The sequence below is a fragment of the Vespula vulgaris genome, chromosome 12, assembly GCF_905475345.1.
Source record: "Vespula vulgaris chromosome 12, iyVesVulg1.1, whole genome shotgun sequence".
Classification (NCBI taxonomy): Eukaryota; Metazoa; Arthropoda; class Insecta; order Hymenoptera; family Vespidae; genus Vespula; species Vespula vulgaris.
The window spans coordinates 451,682-469,177 of NC_066597.1; the positions used below are offsets into that span (position 1 = coordinate 451,682).

At 35.7% G+C, this 17,496-nt stretch overlaps 5 protein-coding genes across 12 annotated transcripts in view; 2 read left to right on the forward strand and 3 right to left on the reverse strand.

The window, feature by feature from the left end:
- The window catches only part of LOC127068102 (serine-rich adhesin for platelets-like), a 67,045-nt gene extending 58,460 nt beyond the window's left edge, over positions 1–8,585 (reverse strand). Inside the window, exon 1 of one of the 3 annotated variants that reach the window (XM_051003811.1) lies at positions 8,362–8,585. In XM_051003811.1, coding sequence (XP_050859768.1) covers positions 8,362–8,418 — 57 coding nt within the window. In that variant the 5' untranslated portion in view covers positions 8,419–8,585. Of the gene's footprint in view, positions 1–5,737; positions 7,152–8,361 lie in introns of those variants that run through there. The other 2 variants (XM_051003816.1, XM_051003810.1) reach the window with 2 other exon arrangements.
- Positions 8,586–8,716: 131 nt separating this feature from the next.
- LOC127068131 (ribosome maturation protein SBDS) lies at positions 8,717–10,739 on the forward strand. Its single transcript, XM_051003882.1, has 2 exons — positions 8,717–9,319; positions 9,428–10,739. Exons 1-2 carry the CDS (start codon positions 9,189–9,191, stop codon positions 10,053–10,055), a joined length of 759 nt encoding a protein of 252 aa, XP_050859839.1. The 5' UTR covers positions 8,717–9,188; the 3' UTR covers positions 10,056–10,739.
- LOC127068132 (corrinoid adenosyltransferase MMAB-like) lies at positions 10,349–12,408 on the reverse strand. 2 transcript variants are annotated; one of them, XR_007782829.1, is made up of 4 exons: positions 11,968–12,408; positions 11,314–11,683; positions 10,910–11,223; positions 10,349–10,687 (listed from the first exon to the last, which is right to left on the reverse strand). XR_007782829.1 is itself a non-coding variant. In XM_051003883.1 (3 exons), the coding sequence occupies exons 1-3, from the start codon at positions 12,042–12,044 to the stop codon at positions 10,996–10,998; spliced, it is 675 nt and encodes a 224-aa protein (XP_050859840.1). In that variant the 5' UTR covers positions 12,045–12,407; the 3' UTR covers positions 10,349–10,995. The 2 variants fall into 2 exon arrangements, 1 of the variants encoding a protein (XP_050859840.1); XM_051003883.1 differs by having other exon boundaries at positions 10,349–11,223; positions 11,968–12,407.
- A 190-nt stretch (positions 12,409–12,598) lies between these two features.
- Positions 12,599–15,075, forward strand: LOC127068118 (leucine-rich repeat and death domain-containing protein 1-like). Of its 5 annotated transcripts, none has more exons than XM_051003858.1 (7): positions 12,599–12,803; positions 12,902–12,940; positions 13,258–13,904; positions 14,021–14,179; positions 14,293–14,484; positions 14,575–14,829; positions 14,927–15,075. In XM_051003858.1, exons 3-7 carry the CDS (start codon positions 13,258–13,260, stop codon positions 14,991–14,993), a joined length of 1,320 nt encoding a protein of 439 aa, XP_050859815.1. In that variant the 5' UTR covers positions 12,599–12,803; positions 12,902–12,940; the 3' UTR covers positions 14,994–15,075. The 5 variants fall into 5 exon arrangements, with proteins under 5 accessions (XP_050859815.1, XP_050859817.1, XP_050859814.1 ...); XM_051003860.1 differs by having other exon boundaries at positions 12,902–12,936; XM_051003861.1 differs by having other exon boundaries at positions 12,600–12,940; positions 13,258–13,627; positions 13,718–13,904.
- LOC127068120 (ubiquitin-associated protein 1) lies at positions 13,648–17,304 on the reverse strand. The gene is made up of 4 exons (XM_051003863.1): positions 16,634–17,304; positions 16,211–16,534; positions 15,854–16,081; positions 13,648–15,778 (listed from the first exon to the last, which is right to left on the reverse strand). The coding sequence occupies exons 1-4, from the start codon at positions 16,820–16,822 to the stop codon at positions 15,329–15,331; spliced, it is 1,191 nt and encodes a 396-aa protein (XP_050859820.1). The 5' UTR covers positions 16,823–17,304; the 3' UTR covers positions 13,648–15,328.
- Positions 17,305–17,496: the final 192 nt, after the last annotated feature.

The following is a 17,496-nucleotide window of genomic DNA, read 5'->3' on the forward strand; positions in this document are numbered from 1 at the left end:
TGCGCGTATCTATACGTACATGTTTGGACGACCCTTTTACGCGTCCCTCAAAACTCGCTACGCTCGATAGAAGGGGACCTCCTATAATGCTGCTGTTACTACCACCACTACTATTACAAACTGGGGTTAGTCATCCTCGGAATTCTCTTCTCGAGCATCCCTCGCAGAAAGGATCTCGCTTTGAGATAAACTCTGGAACGTACTCTAATTCGAAATTTGTGCGAATGACATCGGAATATACATCGGAATAATATATAGTCTACAAAGTTCGTCTGCGTTTAAACGGGAAGAGCGTCGAAGGTAATACGATAGTCGACGAGAGATGTTAAATTTATGAGGGATTGATATTCGATATGTCGCCTCAATCGAATCGTTTCTAACGCCTAAGGTTTCTTTCGTGTTCTAAGAGGATCATTGGATTACGATGAGTTTTATCGTGTCTACGCGCCATCCGCGTCTCGACATTAATCGAATTTCGATTTTCTCGCAAACGGATAATCTATTAATCACTGACGAGATGAAATGAAATAAAACGAAGAGTAACGAGAAACCTAAACTAGCCCAAAGTCCAGGGCCGATCGCAAGTACGAGAGCTTAAACGGGCTCTCTTATCTCGGGCACGAGCCTTGATTTTTATCAACGTCACGGACGAACATTATCGATTCGACGAGGACGCGCAGCACTTCCTTTGTCTCTCTCGGATTAGTCGTAAATCCATGTTTAGTTGCACGCTTAGGGGGGGAAAGTAAGGGTCGTGCCATAGCAGCATGGGAAGTCTTTTACGATATGATAAAAGACGATAACCAAGCACCGAAATCAAGAACGAGGGGACGCGTTTTACGTAGTCACGGACGAACGATCCTGCAATGTATGTACGAACATGGCTTTCCCTTTTTTTCTCCTAGAATTTACGGTCACTTTTACGTGCATCGATCTCTCAAGGAATTTCTCAAAGTACCTACTGTGAGAGCACGAGAACGAAAGTAATAGAAAGAAAAAACAAAACGAAAAGAAAAAAGAAAAACAAAACGAGAAACGAGAGTCGACATGAAATTCGCGAAATCGCGGAATTTCTTCTTTCGCAGAATCATCTTGGTGCCTCCACTTTCCTTGGATTACACGGCAATGATCTACGAAGTCATCGTGATCGAGCGAAACGTTTTCCTCTTCTCGTATCTTTTTTTTTTTTTCGTTGCTCCGCGTGATCTGAATGAAACCGTGACAACCCAGACAAGACCAACACGATCGAAATAGAGATTTTTATTATTCGAGTTTAACGTTGATCTATCGATATATCGAGTAGGAACGATTTTTTGTTCGGCCATCGCGTTGAAAAGACTTTCGCGACGAAACAGCGACGTCACGGTATACGCGAATGCCCTGGAAATAAGTGCGAAAGAAAAAGAAATAAAGAACAAAGTCATACATCATTTCTGTTCCTTTCCATCTCGATCGAGATCCTCCGAAGGCGCAAAGTAAAATGATGATGATGATGATGATGATGATGACGACGAGAAGGAGGAGGAGGAGAAGGAGGATATAAGAAGCTCGAGGTTAATTCGATCGGTCGATAATGGAAGCTAAACGACAAAAATGATTCGTCGACGGTTCGAAAAGACCGCGATTGAAATTCTCGAGCACGGTCGAGGCTCGCGTTACTCGCGATCGTAAAGCTTCGATCGAGAGATCCTTTGCCACGGAATTATCCTTGAAAATGGGGAGGAGAGGATACAACAACGTGGCACGCATACGCGCGTTAGGCTATACTACGAGAGAGAAAGAGAGAGAGAGGAAATTTATCGTGCGAGCGCATAAAATAGCGCCGGCTATTAGTACCACGGTGCAATTTTCCAGTCTCGGCTTGGCCGCTTCGTGCTTAAAATAGAACCTTTCATTTGCTGAAAAGAAGATTGCGCGCCTCGCCCCGCGATGCGAGAGAGAGAGCGAGAGAGCAAGAGAGCGAGAGAGAGAGAGAGAGAGAGAGAGAGAGAGAGAGAGAGAGAGAAAGAGAGCGACTAACCGGCAAGGAGGCTGCCGTAGCTTTTTAATTGCGGCTTTCAAGGCGAACTGAATGCCGGCCATCGCAAGCAAAACCCACGTGGTGACTACGACGATCGAGCAAAGAGTTGAAAACGTGGAACGACGGAGAAAGAGGGAGTTACACCCCGTATTTGGGATGGCTCGACGACTCGAGCAATCGTTATCTCCTTCCTCGCGACTATTAATAACTACGATGGAAGAAATCTACTCTTCTCTCCTTCGAAATACTATAGGCAAACAGGCTGCTGTTACTACTGTTGTGGACAGGAACATGAAAAAAAGAAAAAAGAAGAAGAGACGAACAACTGTGAACACGTAGACGATAAAAAGGAGAAAGAGAAAAAAAAACGTTAGCTCCATCTGTAATTTTCAATAAAACGCTCATTAAAACTCGAACCTAATTCATTCGCCTATCGTTAACGTCCGTAATGAGTTTCCGATTCCAACTCGTACTCATCAATCAAGACGAGTGAAATAAATAATTCCTTTCACGAGTACGGACGGACAGGTACGAAACTTAATGAAACGGAATATTCGTGATGGAGTAGACTTTCCGTTCGTGACCTCTCGCGTAGCTTCCCGATTAAAAAGAAAACTCGGCAGATAGGTGAGACGACCTCGTTGAGAAAGTCGCGTAGATTTTCCGACTCGAAGCCAGCCATGTGCGATTAACTTAGTCAAACTTTGATATCTTACTCGGTTCGACGATACCATCGATGCGAAGCGAACCTGAAATTAATCAATCGTTTCGTCTTAGCGAGGAAAAAGAAATCTCGATAAGATTTCTTCGAGATCGATCGATAAATTACGCGCGATTTATTTTGCATTTGCGATTGAGACCGAGAGACTCTCCATAAACGATTCCAAACGAGATGGCGATGCCTTTTTAGGAAACCGGCAGATACGAACGAAAGTCGTTACGAATGAACGATATATCATCGATGGCCTTGTTTTAACGAGGATATGACGGCGATTCGCTACCGTGCGGTAGGTAAATCTGAAAAAGTGACAAAAATCAAAAGCTACAAAATTTATGCGACATATAACGAGATGCGTTCTTATAAGGAAAAAAAGTTCAACTTTTTGTCAAGAAAAATACAGAAAAAATATTGAAAAAAATATTGATCTTTACGAGATTCGTCTTCGCGAGGAGAGAAGATCTTTCGATCTATGTCCATATGTTGTGGTTGTGGTCGTCGACGAGACAAAGATTCATAGAAGCTGCCCTACGTGAAGGTCGTGTTAACGCGAGCCACGCGAATTTTCGCGCGGAATTAAGTAGGAAATTCGCAAGCTGGATATGTTTATCAACCTTAACGTTCCTCGAGAGAAGACACCCTCGACGACAAAAGATCCACACAACACGTCCGGTGTAAATATCGGTGTAAAGGCACGTTTTCATACTGCTCCTTTGTCAATCCTCTCGCGGCTACCTAATCCAACGTTTCGCCGACAAAGAACCCTCGCATACCATCGTGCCGTCCGCGAAAGCCGGAGAGTATGAAAAAGGATGATTTTAACGCGACGAAGGCTACGCAAATACCGTCTATGCACTCTGAACATTTTTTCCCTGCATTTTCTACATGATCTGACTGCCATTAAAAATAGAGAATACGGACAGTAAACACCCATCATCGATCGAATATAAAGTCAAAGGTTGATTCGTTAACGTTAACGCGAGAAAGACGAATAGACGGTATCATTAGAGAGAAAGAGGGACTCTTCGCTGGCTTTCTCCAGAGAATTTATTTCACGCACGAAGGATAAATTCATGAAATTACAGTTCGGAAAAATATCGGCCGGAATATAAACGGTTGCATCGCCGAACAAAGTAGTTCTACCTTTCTAGGCCACGATCCGCGTTGCATCACGAAACGTGCAGCAACCTTTTCAATCTCGCTTCCCATTTTCACTTTTGCTCATGCCCATGAGGATACACCTTTTACGACGATGCTCGTAAACCTGTTGACGATTCATCCGGTACCAACAATAGTATCGAGTTGGACCACAACGCGCTTTATCTCGATACATAATACGCAAACATATAACGATAACATGAAATAATGTTATTAAAAAGGTTCAACAACATTATAACGCTTGTGTTCGATTCGCTATAGGAGCAACACGTGCGTGAGGGTGAAATAGGAAAATTGGTTGAAAGGTAGAATATCAAAGGGGTGACGAATACGCGAACCGAATGTAAAGCTTCGTCGTGAACCCCACAAATTTACTCGTCGATCTATGGGGACTCGAAAGGAAAAAGATACCTGACTAGAGAGAGCAATGAGAATACTAAAAACCTCTCTCTCTCTCTCACTCACTCACTCACTCACTCTTTTCAAAGTATACATTGCGAATGTAAATTAACGAAAAACAAATGGTCGTATTTATTGGAAAGGAGGGCACGTTTCAGATCTATCTTCTTAATATATATATATATATACACACACACACACTACGTACGAATATACGTTATTACGTTCCCCGTTGGCGAAACGCGGATGCGGTCGTAGAAAAGTTCAACTCGTCCCACGTGAATAATCCACCATCGAATTTCTCTTTCTCTCTTTCTCGCACATGTTGAAGCATCGTCTCGTGTCGTATGTGTGTACGTATGTATGTACTTGTATACAACACACCCGTCCTCTCGCTAAGTAGTATCCACCGGATTGGTTTCGCTTTCTCACGGCATCTACGAGAAACTCGTCGATAGGATTTTTCCTCCTTCGAGAGATCGATAAGATCTCTTTACGAAAAGAACTTCGCCCCTTAAGGAGCTCACGGAGACGTTTTATTTTCTCGATTGTAACGTAGCTGACGTAACATAGAATTTTTTCTTTTTTAATTCGGTACATAACGAAAGGACGATCGATGGAAAGCACGATCTCGATTGTTTAAAATCGATTACTCGATGAGTAATGTTTCAACATAATCGCGCAATACTCTGGCTAGATAAATTTATTCGAATTCTTGATCACTTCTCTACGCGTAATATACGAATCGATCGAGAAAAAAGATAAGTCTTTACATAATAATGTTCTTTCCCGATAAATGAACTCGTATGTAGAGACAACTCGGGCTTCCTTCGTTCTTTCTCTAAAGCGAGTATGCGTGTACGTACTTTCATCGCGTTAACTTCTTTGCGGTGATGATGATGGACGATAGCGCGAGTTCGGTTCAACGAAAGGAAGAATTTTCTTCCTTTCTATTCTGCCCATTAACGTACAAAATAACGATACAATGGAGTTACGTGAACTTTTCCAAGTAGATCGGTCTAATTACGAGAAGCGAAGCGCAATTACGTTCACAAAGAGACAGTGGCAACAAATGAGCTTAAATCAGTGCGCGACCGAAGAAGAAGAGTAGCACGAGAGGTGGAATAAGGAAGACCAGGAAGAAAATTTATTAACAACGATAGTTAGATACGCCTCTCCCTGTAAAGTAAAGACGTAACGTGAGAACAGCGGTGCAGACAATACTCGAAATACCATGGCATTTCGCGTTCGCTTTCTTTCGCTTAGAGAAAATCTCCTAATACTACTACGTTCCTCCTTACACTCGCGATCTATTGTTCTCACCAGCTTTTTTCGCATTTCGAAATTCGCCTAGTATCCTTTTTTTTCTTTAAAAAAAAAAAAAAAAAGAAAAGAAAGAAAGAAAAAAATCGTTTCCGCGACTTATCCTTTTTAGAGCTTACTTTTGCGGTGACCTTGTCGCGTAGCTGCATGACGCGCGCACCTCGTGCCGTTTTTCCTCCTCGAGGTCGTCGTTCGTCGCCCCAGAGTATGCTGGACCAAGGTGACGGTGGCTTGGGTGCCGGCGTTGGCGGTAAACCATAATGGATCGCATTCTTTTGCTTCAAAAGTATCATCCTTCCTCTTATCTATTTTCACTAGTTTGCCACTGAACGAGACTTTTTTCACATACTAGTGCGAGGAGAAAAATCGATACGGACGGAAGAAGAAATTATTTTGCCAAGGCAAAAAAGAGAAAGAAAAAAATAAGGGAAAGTTAATAGAAAAATGAGAAAAAGAGAGAAAGAAAGAGAAAGAGAGAGAGAGAGGTGGCTCCTCTGATGTTCCACGCGCGATTCACCGTCGTGCCGAGTGGCGGCGAACCGACTGAATCCGACGATACGAAGTCGAGTCTCTAGAAGGGCTGCTACCTCCACAGCAGCGCCTCCATAGTGCACCCTCTCAAACGCGCGCGCTATGTGCATGAGTAGAATGCATACTCGGCGTCGCGACGTTCCTTCTTCTATGCTACTTCGAGATAACGTGCATACTATTACACAAAGTAATATCGTCAATTTTCTTCGATTCATCGAAAATTCCGCAGAAATACGCTGATCTAAATAATCTAACTTCGTAGTAGCTCCGTCGAATGATTCATTTTACACTAACACCTTGTTCATTTTAATCTGCGAGTAACTAGATCGTTACATAGACGTACGCGCTTGTATGATAGGAATTAAACTATCAAGGATAGAGCAATCGCGTATATGACGATGGAAGTGATCTTTTAATCTCCTCTTATCGGCTCCGTTTATTTTCTCGGTATCGTGAAACAAGCGTTTTTACGATCGTTCGCACTCGCCTCAAACCGAGCGTGTAGAAGATATCGATATTTAAAAGACGCGGAAGCTCGCGCGCGTGTTACGGTCAAGCGATCGTGCGCATGATCGATCTTGATCGTTCGACTTGTATCGCATTTAACCGGCTACGGCATGCAATTAAACGCAACCCGTGACGGATCGATCGATCGTTCGATAATTTATCTCTTTTTCTTCTTTCCCGTAGAAAATGAAACTCGAATAAAAGGGAAATAGTCGTGCACGAACGTCCTCCTCGAACGATCGATTAATCAGCTTTAAATAATCGAGATATATCCGAAGCTTATCAATCTATCGTACGAGAAAAATCGATAACGGACCAACGTCGACAGAAGCTCGAGATTTTCTCGAAACTTCCGTATATGTAGCAGCGATCAAAGAGATCCGATAAGGCATGACAGAGTAACGCCTAATTTGTGTGTGTGTGTGCACGCATATACCTACATACAATGTGCACAAATATGAGAGATAACAATCATCGTTCTATATTTATAAAAAGTTTAGATATTTCAAATCGAAATAAACTCGATTATTCGAATAAATTTATTTATCGTAAGATATTCTAGAAATATAATGATTAATCTATAAGTCGAATTATCGCGTCTCTTTTACAGGCCGATGGAGGAAAAGGGAGAGGGAGGGAGAGAGAGAGAGAGAGAAACGGTTGCAGCGCCCTTGACCTATCACAATAGGGCTTATTTCAAGCGTATCCACCAATAGCACTCGTCGGTAAAAGTCGATATGGATCCTACTAGAGCGCGCGCGCGTCATTCGAAATAAAATTAATCTTGAATAAAACAAAAAATATTCGACGTACAAGTATGTAAGTACTTTCTCTTTATCGATAAATCCTCGAATCGATAAATATTCTTATAATAGATGCACTCGAATAAATGCACACGTTTATCCCCTTTCGAAGCGAACAAAATTGCGGATTCGCCCACACGTTTTCGCCCACTAATACGAACGATTCCTGTTCGTGGTAAAAGTGCAACGATGGAAAGGACTGGGAAATAAATATATCTAACTAGCGACGAAGACCTGCGAACCATTGAAAGAAAGAACGAGAGAAAAATAACATCTCCGTGATCGAAATGACTGAATCTAAGATTAAGTAAAAAACAAAGAAAACAAAAATCTCTGACTCTCTGACGACTATGCAATCGCGAATAAAGAGGATGAACATCGTGACGGTGACGATCCCTTTGTTTACCGCCAACAGAAAATATCCATCTCGCTTTCTCCCAGAATCTCCCCATCCCCTCTCCCAATACACTCTTCGTTTCTTTCACTCTCTCCTTTCATACGTATCTACATACACTACAGAGCGATAGCTCCGAAAGCACTCGAGAGTATAATCACGCTCGTATTTTAAAACCGCCAAATATGGAAAGGGAATCTATCTTTTTCATACTTTGTGTCTCCCTCTTTCTCGTTCTCTTCTCTCCTAGCTCTGTCTCTCTCTCTCTCTCTCTCTCTCTCTCTCTCTCTCTCTCCCTCTCTCTCTCTCTGTCTCTCTTTCTCACTCCATCTCTCTTTCTTCATAACAAGGAGTATTTTCTAAGATACGTACTTTATTCTCAAGAGATATCGTTGAAAACAAGGTTCTCGTTATAGAACGTAGATCCAGCGTGTAAAAAATGCGAAAGACGCTATCATGTTGCGTCGATATATTCGTTTGACGTACTTGGAAGAAACACAAAACTCACCGAACTCTGGGGAGAACTCGACACGCTCGGTGAACGCTGCACTGTGACCAACGCCATGATAATCCTTCTCCGTTCGCTCCTAACCTCGAGGACAACGATCACTATCACCGTGCACTCGTTTAAAAAGGATCCCGCCGTCAGGACGACGGAAAACGTATCATTTTTCGCGCACCTTTAACGGCATCGCGCTCGTGGCGGCCATGTTCGATACAGTCTCACGCAAGGCGCTTCACGCGCATGCGCCTACCGTTCGTTCGTACACGCGCGCGCGCGCATACTTCATTCCTCGCGATATCTTCTGGCTTTATTGGTAAACTTCAGTGCGTATGACATCACTGCCATTTCGATTTATTTACTCCTTAATCGTTAGTTGTAATCATCGTACTTATCATTGTTCGCCATCGTATACATCGTGCAAATAATGTACGTATTTAACCTCGATATACAAACGTTATATATAAACAAGAAACAAAAATTTTCTTTATTGTATTAAAAGCGAATAACATCAACACAGTCTGAAGATACCTGTGTATTTACGCGCGCTTTAACGCACATGCTATCCCCTATGGGATGCGTACCAACTAGCTACAATACTATATTCGAATCTCGTTACAAATCGATACATCGAAAGTCGACATTTCCAACAATACCGGTATAAGACGTATTTATCGCATTTTTCGTGCTTGTTGTCAGTGCAGAGACGTATATACGTGATAAATATAAGTATTTCTTCGTTTTTAATGTTATAATTTTAATATTAGTATATAATTTTGTAACACGATATTGCTTCTATTAAATATTCAGAGTTCATATCGCGACGTTAAAAAATGTCTAAGATATTCACGCCAACGAACCAAATAAGATTGACAAATGTTGCGATTGTACGAATGAAAAAAACTGGTAAAAGATTCGAAATAGCATGTTACAAAAACAAAGTCGTTTCATGGAGAAACAAACTGTAAGAACTTTATCTTTACAAAATCTCAATAAATTAAAATCGCGTTTACGTCGATCAGTGTGTCCGAACTTAACCTATAAATTTTATAATAGAAAAACATTATTACAGAGAAAAAGATATAGACGAAGTGCTTCAAACTCACACGGTTTTTACAAACGTATCTAAAGGTCAAGTAGCCAAAAAGGAAGACCTTATAAAATCATTTGGTACAGACGATCAGACAGAAATTTGCAAAGAAATTCTTGCAAAAGGTGAACTCCAAGTTTCTGACAAAGAAAGACATCTAGCTTTAGATTCCATGTTCAAAGATATTGCTACTACGGTTGCTGATAAGTGTGTAAATCCTGAATCAAAAAGACCATATCCAGTATCAATGATAGAAAAGGCTATGAAAGATGTACATTTTTCGGTTAAACCAAATAGAAATGCAAAACAGCAAGCTTTGGATGTTATTCCACAACTTAAAGCTGTTATGCCATTAGAACGAGCACAGATGAGACTAAAAGTTACAATATCTGGAAAAGAAGCAAGAAAATTAAGAGAAAAAATTATTAAATTGGCGACAAAAGTAGAAAGCGAAAATTGGGACAATGGAACATTAGATTTAATCTGTCTAATAGATCCTGGCCAATTCAGAGAAATAGATGAACTAGTAAGATCTGAAACAAAACGTACTGGATTATTAGAATTGCTGAATTTAAAAGAAATTGCAGAAGGAGATGAAGTGTTAGAATAAATTATAAAAAAAAGTAAAGATACCTTTAATTATATAAAATGTATCTTGTTTTAAGTTGTTAAAAAAATAGTGCACAGAAATGTTATATCTTGTACTGTACAAGTTTTGGTGCTATAAGATTTAAAAGATAAATGTATTATTTAATTTTGCACTATTGTAATGTAAACATTCATAAAACTTTTTATGTATTTATTAGGTTACTCAGCTAAGAAAATTAATTACAATTAAATATACAAATAATTTTTATTAATAATCTAAACATCTACTTGAAACATAGATGTTCTATATATATATACATAAGAAGTTATTAAGATTTTTTATTTTATTTTAATAAACATCATTTCGTGTGTGTACATAATCGAGATACAAGATAAATTATTTAATAATGAAATTCAATACTCTTCTCTTTCTCCACACACATACACACATACAGATGCACATACATACACACACCCACACATGTTAACTCACACAAAATTCCTACTTCATTATTTAACTCATTCGTGATACAATTTGCATAAATTTTTTTGTCAAAAATCCTACTCTCTTGGGAGTTGCATCTAACTATAAGATTATCCGAAATGATGCATCCTTGTATAATTTTCTATCTATCTTGTTTAGATTTGTATTTCCTATAAAAATGCTTTAATAATTTCACAACAAATAATACACTTCTATGGAATACTTTTAGTGAGTTCTGATTTATGTAAATAAGTATATTTTTCTACATACTACAAAAAATGCATCTACAATATTAATTAATAGTCCTAAAGAACATACATCTTTCATATTCATAAGATGCTTGAAGTATTAATCATAAATATATAATGCTTAACCTTGATACTATCACTTACATTTGTGCAGATAGTTTCAATAATATCTGTATATCCATAATATAAGATGTAGATGTAGTCTACTTATATTTATACAGGTCAGTCCCTTATTTCTCTTCTTGTACTTCTGCTCGAGGAATATAAATGTTTTCTGTACGTTGATCACATTTTGCAGCAATACGTGATACGGTTAAAAGAAAATCTGACAATCTATTTAAATATGTTTGTGCTTCCTTATCTAAAGCACCATTACGCACCAAAGATGTAATACTTCTCTCTGCTCGTCTACATACATTTCGTGCTACATGAAGAGATGCACAAGCCTTTCCACCACCCTAATATAATAAAGATAGGATGATTGATTTATAAATACATTTTATATCAGGTTTAAATATAAAGAGTATCTAAGTAATAATATATATTACAGGAATAATATAATCTTCTGGTGGGGGCAATTGATTAGCATATTCTAAAATCCATTCTTCAAGATCTTTAGTGTGTTGACTTTCAAATGTTTTTGTTTTCCCTGGTATTGACTTTGATATAGCATGATTCAAATCAAATAATATCATTTGTACGCGTTTAAGTTTATCAACATAAGGATGTTCAACTTTACTATCACATGCAAATTCTCTTGCCAATCCAATATAAGAAGACAACTCATCTGTCGCTCCAAGAGCATTAAAAATCATATCATCTTTTGGCTTTGTATCTCCAGCATCCGTAACAGTTAGTCCAGAATCTCCATCACGTGAAAAAACTGCTACTTCAGCTATGTTCGATGGTGTGCTACTACTGTAATATCAAAATCATATATATTTACAATTATCTATATTTACATAAATACAACTATTTAGATCTGATAGACAATTTTTGTGTATATGTATAGACGTATTTGCTAACATTCAACAGACAATTCAAGAATTTCACATATACTGGAGTTTTACAACATATACTTGCTACAAAATATAAATAATTTTTTTGAATTCATATGTTTATTATTAATGATATGTACTCGACACGTTATTTTCAAATCATATTAAAATTCACTTTTAAGGTTATGATACTATGTAACTCACCTATTTCTCAAAGAAGTTTGTAAACTACTTTTATATATAAAAATTGACTTTCTCCATGCACTTCTAGCCAAGTCCATTTTTCAAGTAAAATACTCTAACAAATTAGAATATTATATCGCGTTTAAAATTTTCTGTAAACGTTTTTTCCCTTGAAAATCACTAATACCGGCACAGGGCTTGTAAATTTAGACGATCACTAAAGACGTGGGCGCCATCGCAAAACGTTATGAAACGACTGAAAACACAAAAAGGAAGAAACAATTTCTAGAGAAAATATTTATCTTTTCGCAGATATAACTTCTAGAAAATTAAAAAAATATTATTATGTGCACTTTGTATTTTTTAATGCCATCTGCTAAGCTCTTCTTCACCGTTTATCTCACTAATTAATAAAGTCTGCAGAATACATAAAATGTATAATCAATAGAATATTTCATGTAAAAACATTGATAAAATTATTTAAATCTTATTAGAAATAATATTACAAAAGAGTATAATAATTTTATATTGTAAACAATGTAACAAAAACAAAAATGTTCGATAGTTTTTTTTAAGAAATTACTTGAGACGTCCTCCATACATACATAAGCTGTTTGTCATATATATATGCACACACCACACACATCATAGGAAAGTATCTGCAGATGGCGATATACGCTTCACGATCAGCTGTAATTCGAGTTGCTCCAAACGAAACACTTCTATCTAAACATTGATATTGCGATACCTGTGATCGCGAATTCGATCTATTATTAACTCCTATTGAGTATAAAGTACTGTCTACATATAGTAATTACATTTATATTAAAATTATTTCTAAAATCTGTAATATACACGTGTGTATGCAAGTTTTTTCTATGCATGTATATGCAAGTTTTTTAATTACTTAAAACAGGACACAAATAGATATATTTTACGTGATGAACATCTGTAGGTGCGTCCAAATTGCAACGATATCTTCGATAAAACGTATGTAAGTAAAAATTCCATGAATTAAATTGATTCATTTTGTTTGACTCATTCATTACTGATTTGCAATATATAAATCAGATAATTGGTAGATGAAAAAAAATATAGTTGACTAAACCTTTAATTGAATCTGAGCAAATGATAAATGAAGTATACTAAAAATAGAGTAATTACAGATATTATATTGACAATATAACATCTGTAATTTTATACCTGATAAAAAGATCTTGCTTGCAATTACAATGATAAGATGATTACTTTAAAACGTTTATTTAGACGCTTTACGGTTCGAAAAATATTATGATTAATCTTCGTTTAAAGATGGACTTAGATCCTGCAGAAATGGTGAATGAGGTTAAAGAGAAAGTAATATTGCACTGGAACTGTCGAGGACTGACAGAGTTACCAGAAATCATACGAAAATATGGCAATCACATACAGGAGATATATTTAAAGTGGAATAAACTTACCACTTTACCACCATGGATTATAGAATTATTTAATGTTACTAATTTATATATCTATGGTAATCTCATTAAGGAACTTCCTGTAGAACTTGGCAACATGTCTCAATTGACTGTATTAGATTTGAGTGCAAACAAATTAAAAGAAATACCATCTTCTATTGGTAATCTAATAAATATAGAATCATTGTTATTTAATGATAATTACATAAAAAAATTACCAATGGGTAAGTATATGTTTAGGACATTTAGTAAATGCGAGCTCATAATTTATTTTCTTATAATACAAAGTGCACTGCCCTCAATTTACAAAACAGAAATGAGCCAACTTCATAATCTGGAAGTATTATCTCTTTCTGGAAATGAATTTGTAGCATTACCAGAGTGGCTTGGTTCATTACCAAAGCTTAAAGAGTTAAATGCAGATAATAATTATTTAAAGGAACTACCTAATAGATTGACATTGGCTCCTAAAGTATCAGTGATTTCAGTGTGTTCAAACAGGTTACTACATTCTATTGTATCATGCACATGCACACAAACATAAGAAATTACATGCATTAGAATTTCTAATATATCCATCATATTATCCTTTGTAATATAAATCATTTTTGATACAGATTAAAATATTTACCATTAAATGGTTTCTTGTCATCTCCTTGCATAAGATTTGATGCAAATGAATATTTAAATTATTTATCTTATCCTGTCCTCATCCAATTGGCTTATCAAATTCACACATCAGTTACTGGTGATTCAGTGAATATCCTAGGCTATAAGCAAGTATATGTACCCAACTTATTTCAATTCTATCAATTATAGAAATTATTCACGTTAATAACTTTTCATTCTGCTTATTTAAAATGTAAAACTTGTTCCATGTTTATTACAGATGTTTCAAATTAAAATATGATGATAATCAATCATTGAATACAAATATCAAATTAAATATAAAAATAGATGCATCATGCAACAAAAATATAGTGATTGAATTACCAAGGCAAATTTTAAGGATTCACAATGTTAATGAAAACAAAACTGTTTCTTTGTGGGAGCTTGCCCTTAGAAAAGTTTACAGATTAAAGTATGCAATACATTATTGATACTTACAGCAACTTTATACACAATTAATTATAAATGAAACTACAAATGAATCTATAACATTTTGTTTTAGGTATAAGCATATACTTAATATTTCTACATCTCCTATAAACGTTAAAGTTGTTTATAAACAAAATACTAAAAGAAATTTTGATTTTTTAATGTCCTCTATAAACTGTGCTTCATATAATTTATTGATAAATGGACCAGCCACTATTTGTGTAAATTCTCATTGTCAACAACCAATTTTCACAGAAGCTTGGATTATTGTTGGTATTATTCATCATATATATTCGATTCCAACTATTGCTTTATGTTGTTCTAGAAGGTAATATAATCTTCAAAAGTTTAAATATATATATATATATGTGTGTGTATATATATATATCATCATCATAAGAGTTACATTTATATTAACTTTTCAGCTGTGCTTTTAAATTTATGGCTAATTCAAGTATGATGCTAAATTTTCGTTGGTATTGCATAAATTGATGATATTTTTTTTACATAACTAGTCAATTATTCGTTCTTGTATATACATTGTTACCAAAATAAAAAGAGATTATGTTCTTAATCTTGTTTCTTTTTTGTTTTTGTTTTTAATTTAATTTAATTCGATACTAGATATATTTGTCAGTCTCAATGCTCATATTTCCTTAATTGCAATATAATACGTATCATCGAACTTCAAAAACAAATGTTTGTACATAAATGAAAAGTAAACAGAATTTCCTTAAATTTAACAAGACAAGCTTATCTACAATATCAAGAATTGAAGTTCCATAACATCAGAATTATTTCCCTAAGCCATATCTAACTATTACAATTTAAGAAATAAGAAAGTCTAATGCTCTATCTCTATCAATATCGCATTTTAATAATGCCATAGATGCTTGATCTTCTGGAAATCCTAAATCTTTCAATGTGCATAAGTTTTTATAATATATTCTTGCTTTATTTGGATCATAATGTGTTAATGCAAGTGCTTTTTCTGCATCTTCTCCAGACATACCAGTCTCCTCTAAAGACTGAATAGCTAGAAGATATTCTACAACCTTTTTATTGTCTTCACCACCGAGATCGCATATAGCACGTGCAGCTCGTGATAAAGAAAATCCCATATCACTTAAATGTTGAGCTAATTTCTGATCTTCTCCTTTTAAATTCGAGAGTGGATTTGTATGATTTACACTATTTGACACTAATGTACGTTCGTGTTTATGTTTGTTGAACGAATCTGCATCTGGACTCTCCAAATCAAGCCAAGGTTTCCAGTTCTGTTACATGTAACATAGACAATATAAAATATAAATTTATATATATTTAAAATTTTATAATGTATTTTTTTTTACCTCCATTGAAGGCCGTTCCAATTCCCTTTGAAGTTCTTGTACAATTGTTGACACACTGCGATGCTTAACATTAACGTTTTTGTCAGCATTTTCTTCACTTTGTGCATTAATATTTACATCTTCTTCTTTTTCTTCCTCACAAACCACAGCCTGTTCTTCGATAGTTAATTCGTTTATAATATTTTCTAACTTCGCAGATGGTATCCATTGCGATGTAGGTTGCAATACCTACAGGCATAAAGCACTGTAAATGCAAGATGCTAATTACAAGAAATATATTTTTTATATGTAATTAGAACGACTATATTTATTATCCAAGTAAAAACTTTTCTCTTAATTTGAACAAATTTTACCAACCTGTGCAAGTTCTTCCATATCATTAATAGTTTTTAATTCCATATTATCAAAAGGACTGCTTGTATCATTATCAAAATCTGCAAAGTCAAGTCCATTAGCTTGTACATGATTCTGCAAATCATTGGCTGGCGGAGACAAGGGTTGAGGAGTAAGTATAGTAGTTTCTGGTGGTGGAATAACTTTTACTGGTGGTTGTTTTACTGTTTCTGTCGGAAGAGGTGGAGGTGATGGTGGAGATTCCTCCTTTTCTCTTTTCTTTTTTTCTTCTAACCGAGCTATACGTGCCTTAACATTTGCTTCTCTGGCTTTACGCCATTCTGCCATCTTATAAAAGATAAATAATTTCATTAATTTTCAAAGTAAAAATTACAAATAAGATTTAAAAAATATATGAAATATTTCTAAATAGAATAAGAACTGTACCTTTTCGAGGACGGATTTTTCTAAGCTGAAATTATACACTAATTTCGATATATCTGGTAATTTATTATTATACACTGCGGGCAAACCAACTTTTCGTGGTGGCTTGTATGCTTCCACAATTTTAACATGAACTCCATCCATGTACGATGCAACAGAATCACATTGTGCCGAAAATGAGGGCCGAGCCATAATAGCCGTAAAAATTTAAGACAGCAGTATTTCTAATTTTATTTTATTACGAATTTATAGCGATGATCAAATATTTTTTCTTTAAACGTAGCATTATAACCTAAATTATATCATGACAAATATCTAGCTGTGGATATTTCGTTACATATTAAATTCTTATAAGACTTCTAATAAATGATAAATTTTACAATTGGAATCTAATGTAGTTTTATTATACAATAATTCGTATTAATAAGCCAAAATTGAAAATACTTCTTTTAATTTGACAACTCATCACCTCGATGCTATCATTTTCTGTTTGCTTGCGATGATTCGATCCAGGAAAGCCAAGTTGATAGAAAAATAATAAAAGTTTCTTTTGTACCGTTATTGTCGACAGATTCGCTAGTGTCGCTAATAAAATATAAACAAAAATATTGCATAGATAAAAAAAAAAGTAGTAACAATTGATAATACACGTAACTACTCGACAGTTCCTAAGTACATTAAAATGATGTCATCGCGCGCGTTTAGGTATCGTTTAAATATAAAAATAATAATTATATCAAATGGTCTGTAATATATACATTGATCAATATAATACAGTATTTATTTTAAACGATGTTTTATCTTAATTAGTATCTCACTACTATTATTATATTACTATTAGTATAAAAATGTATTAAACTTTCGTT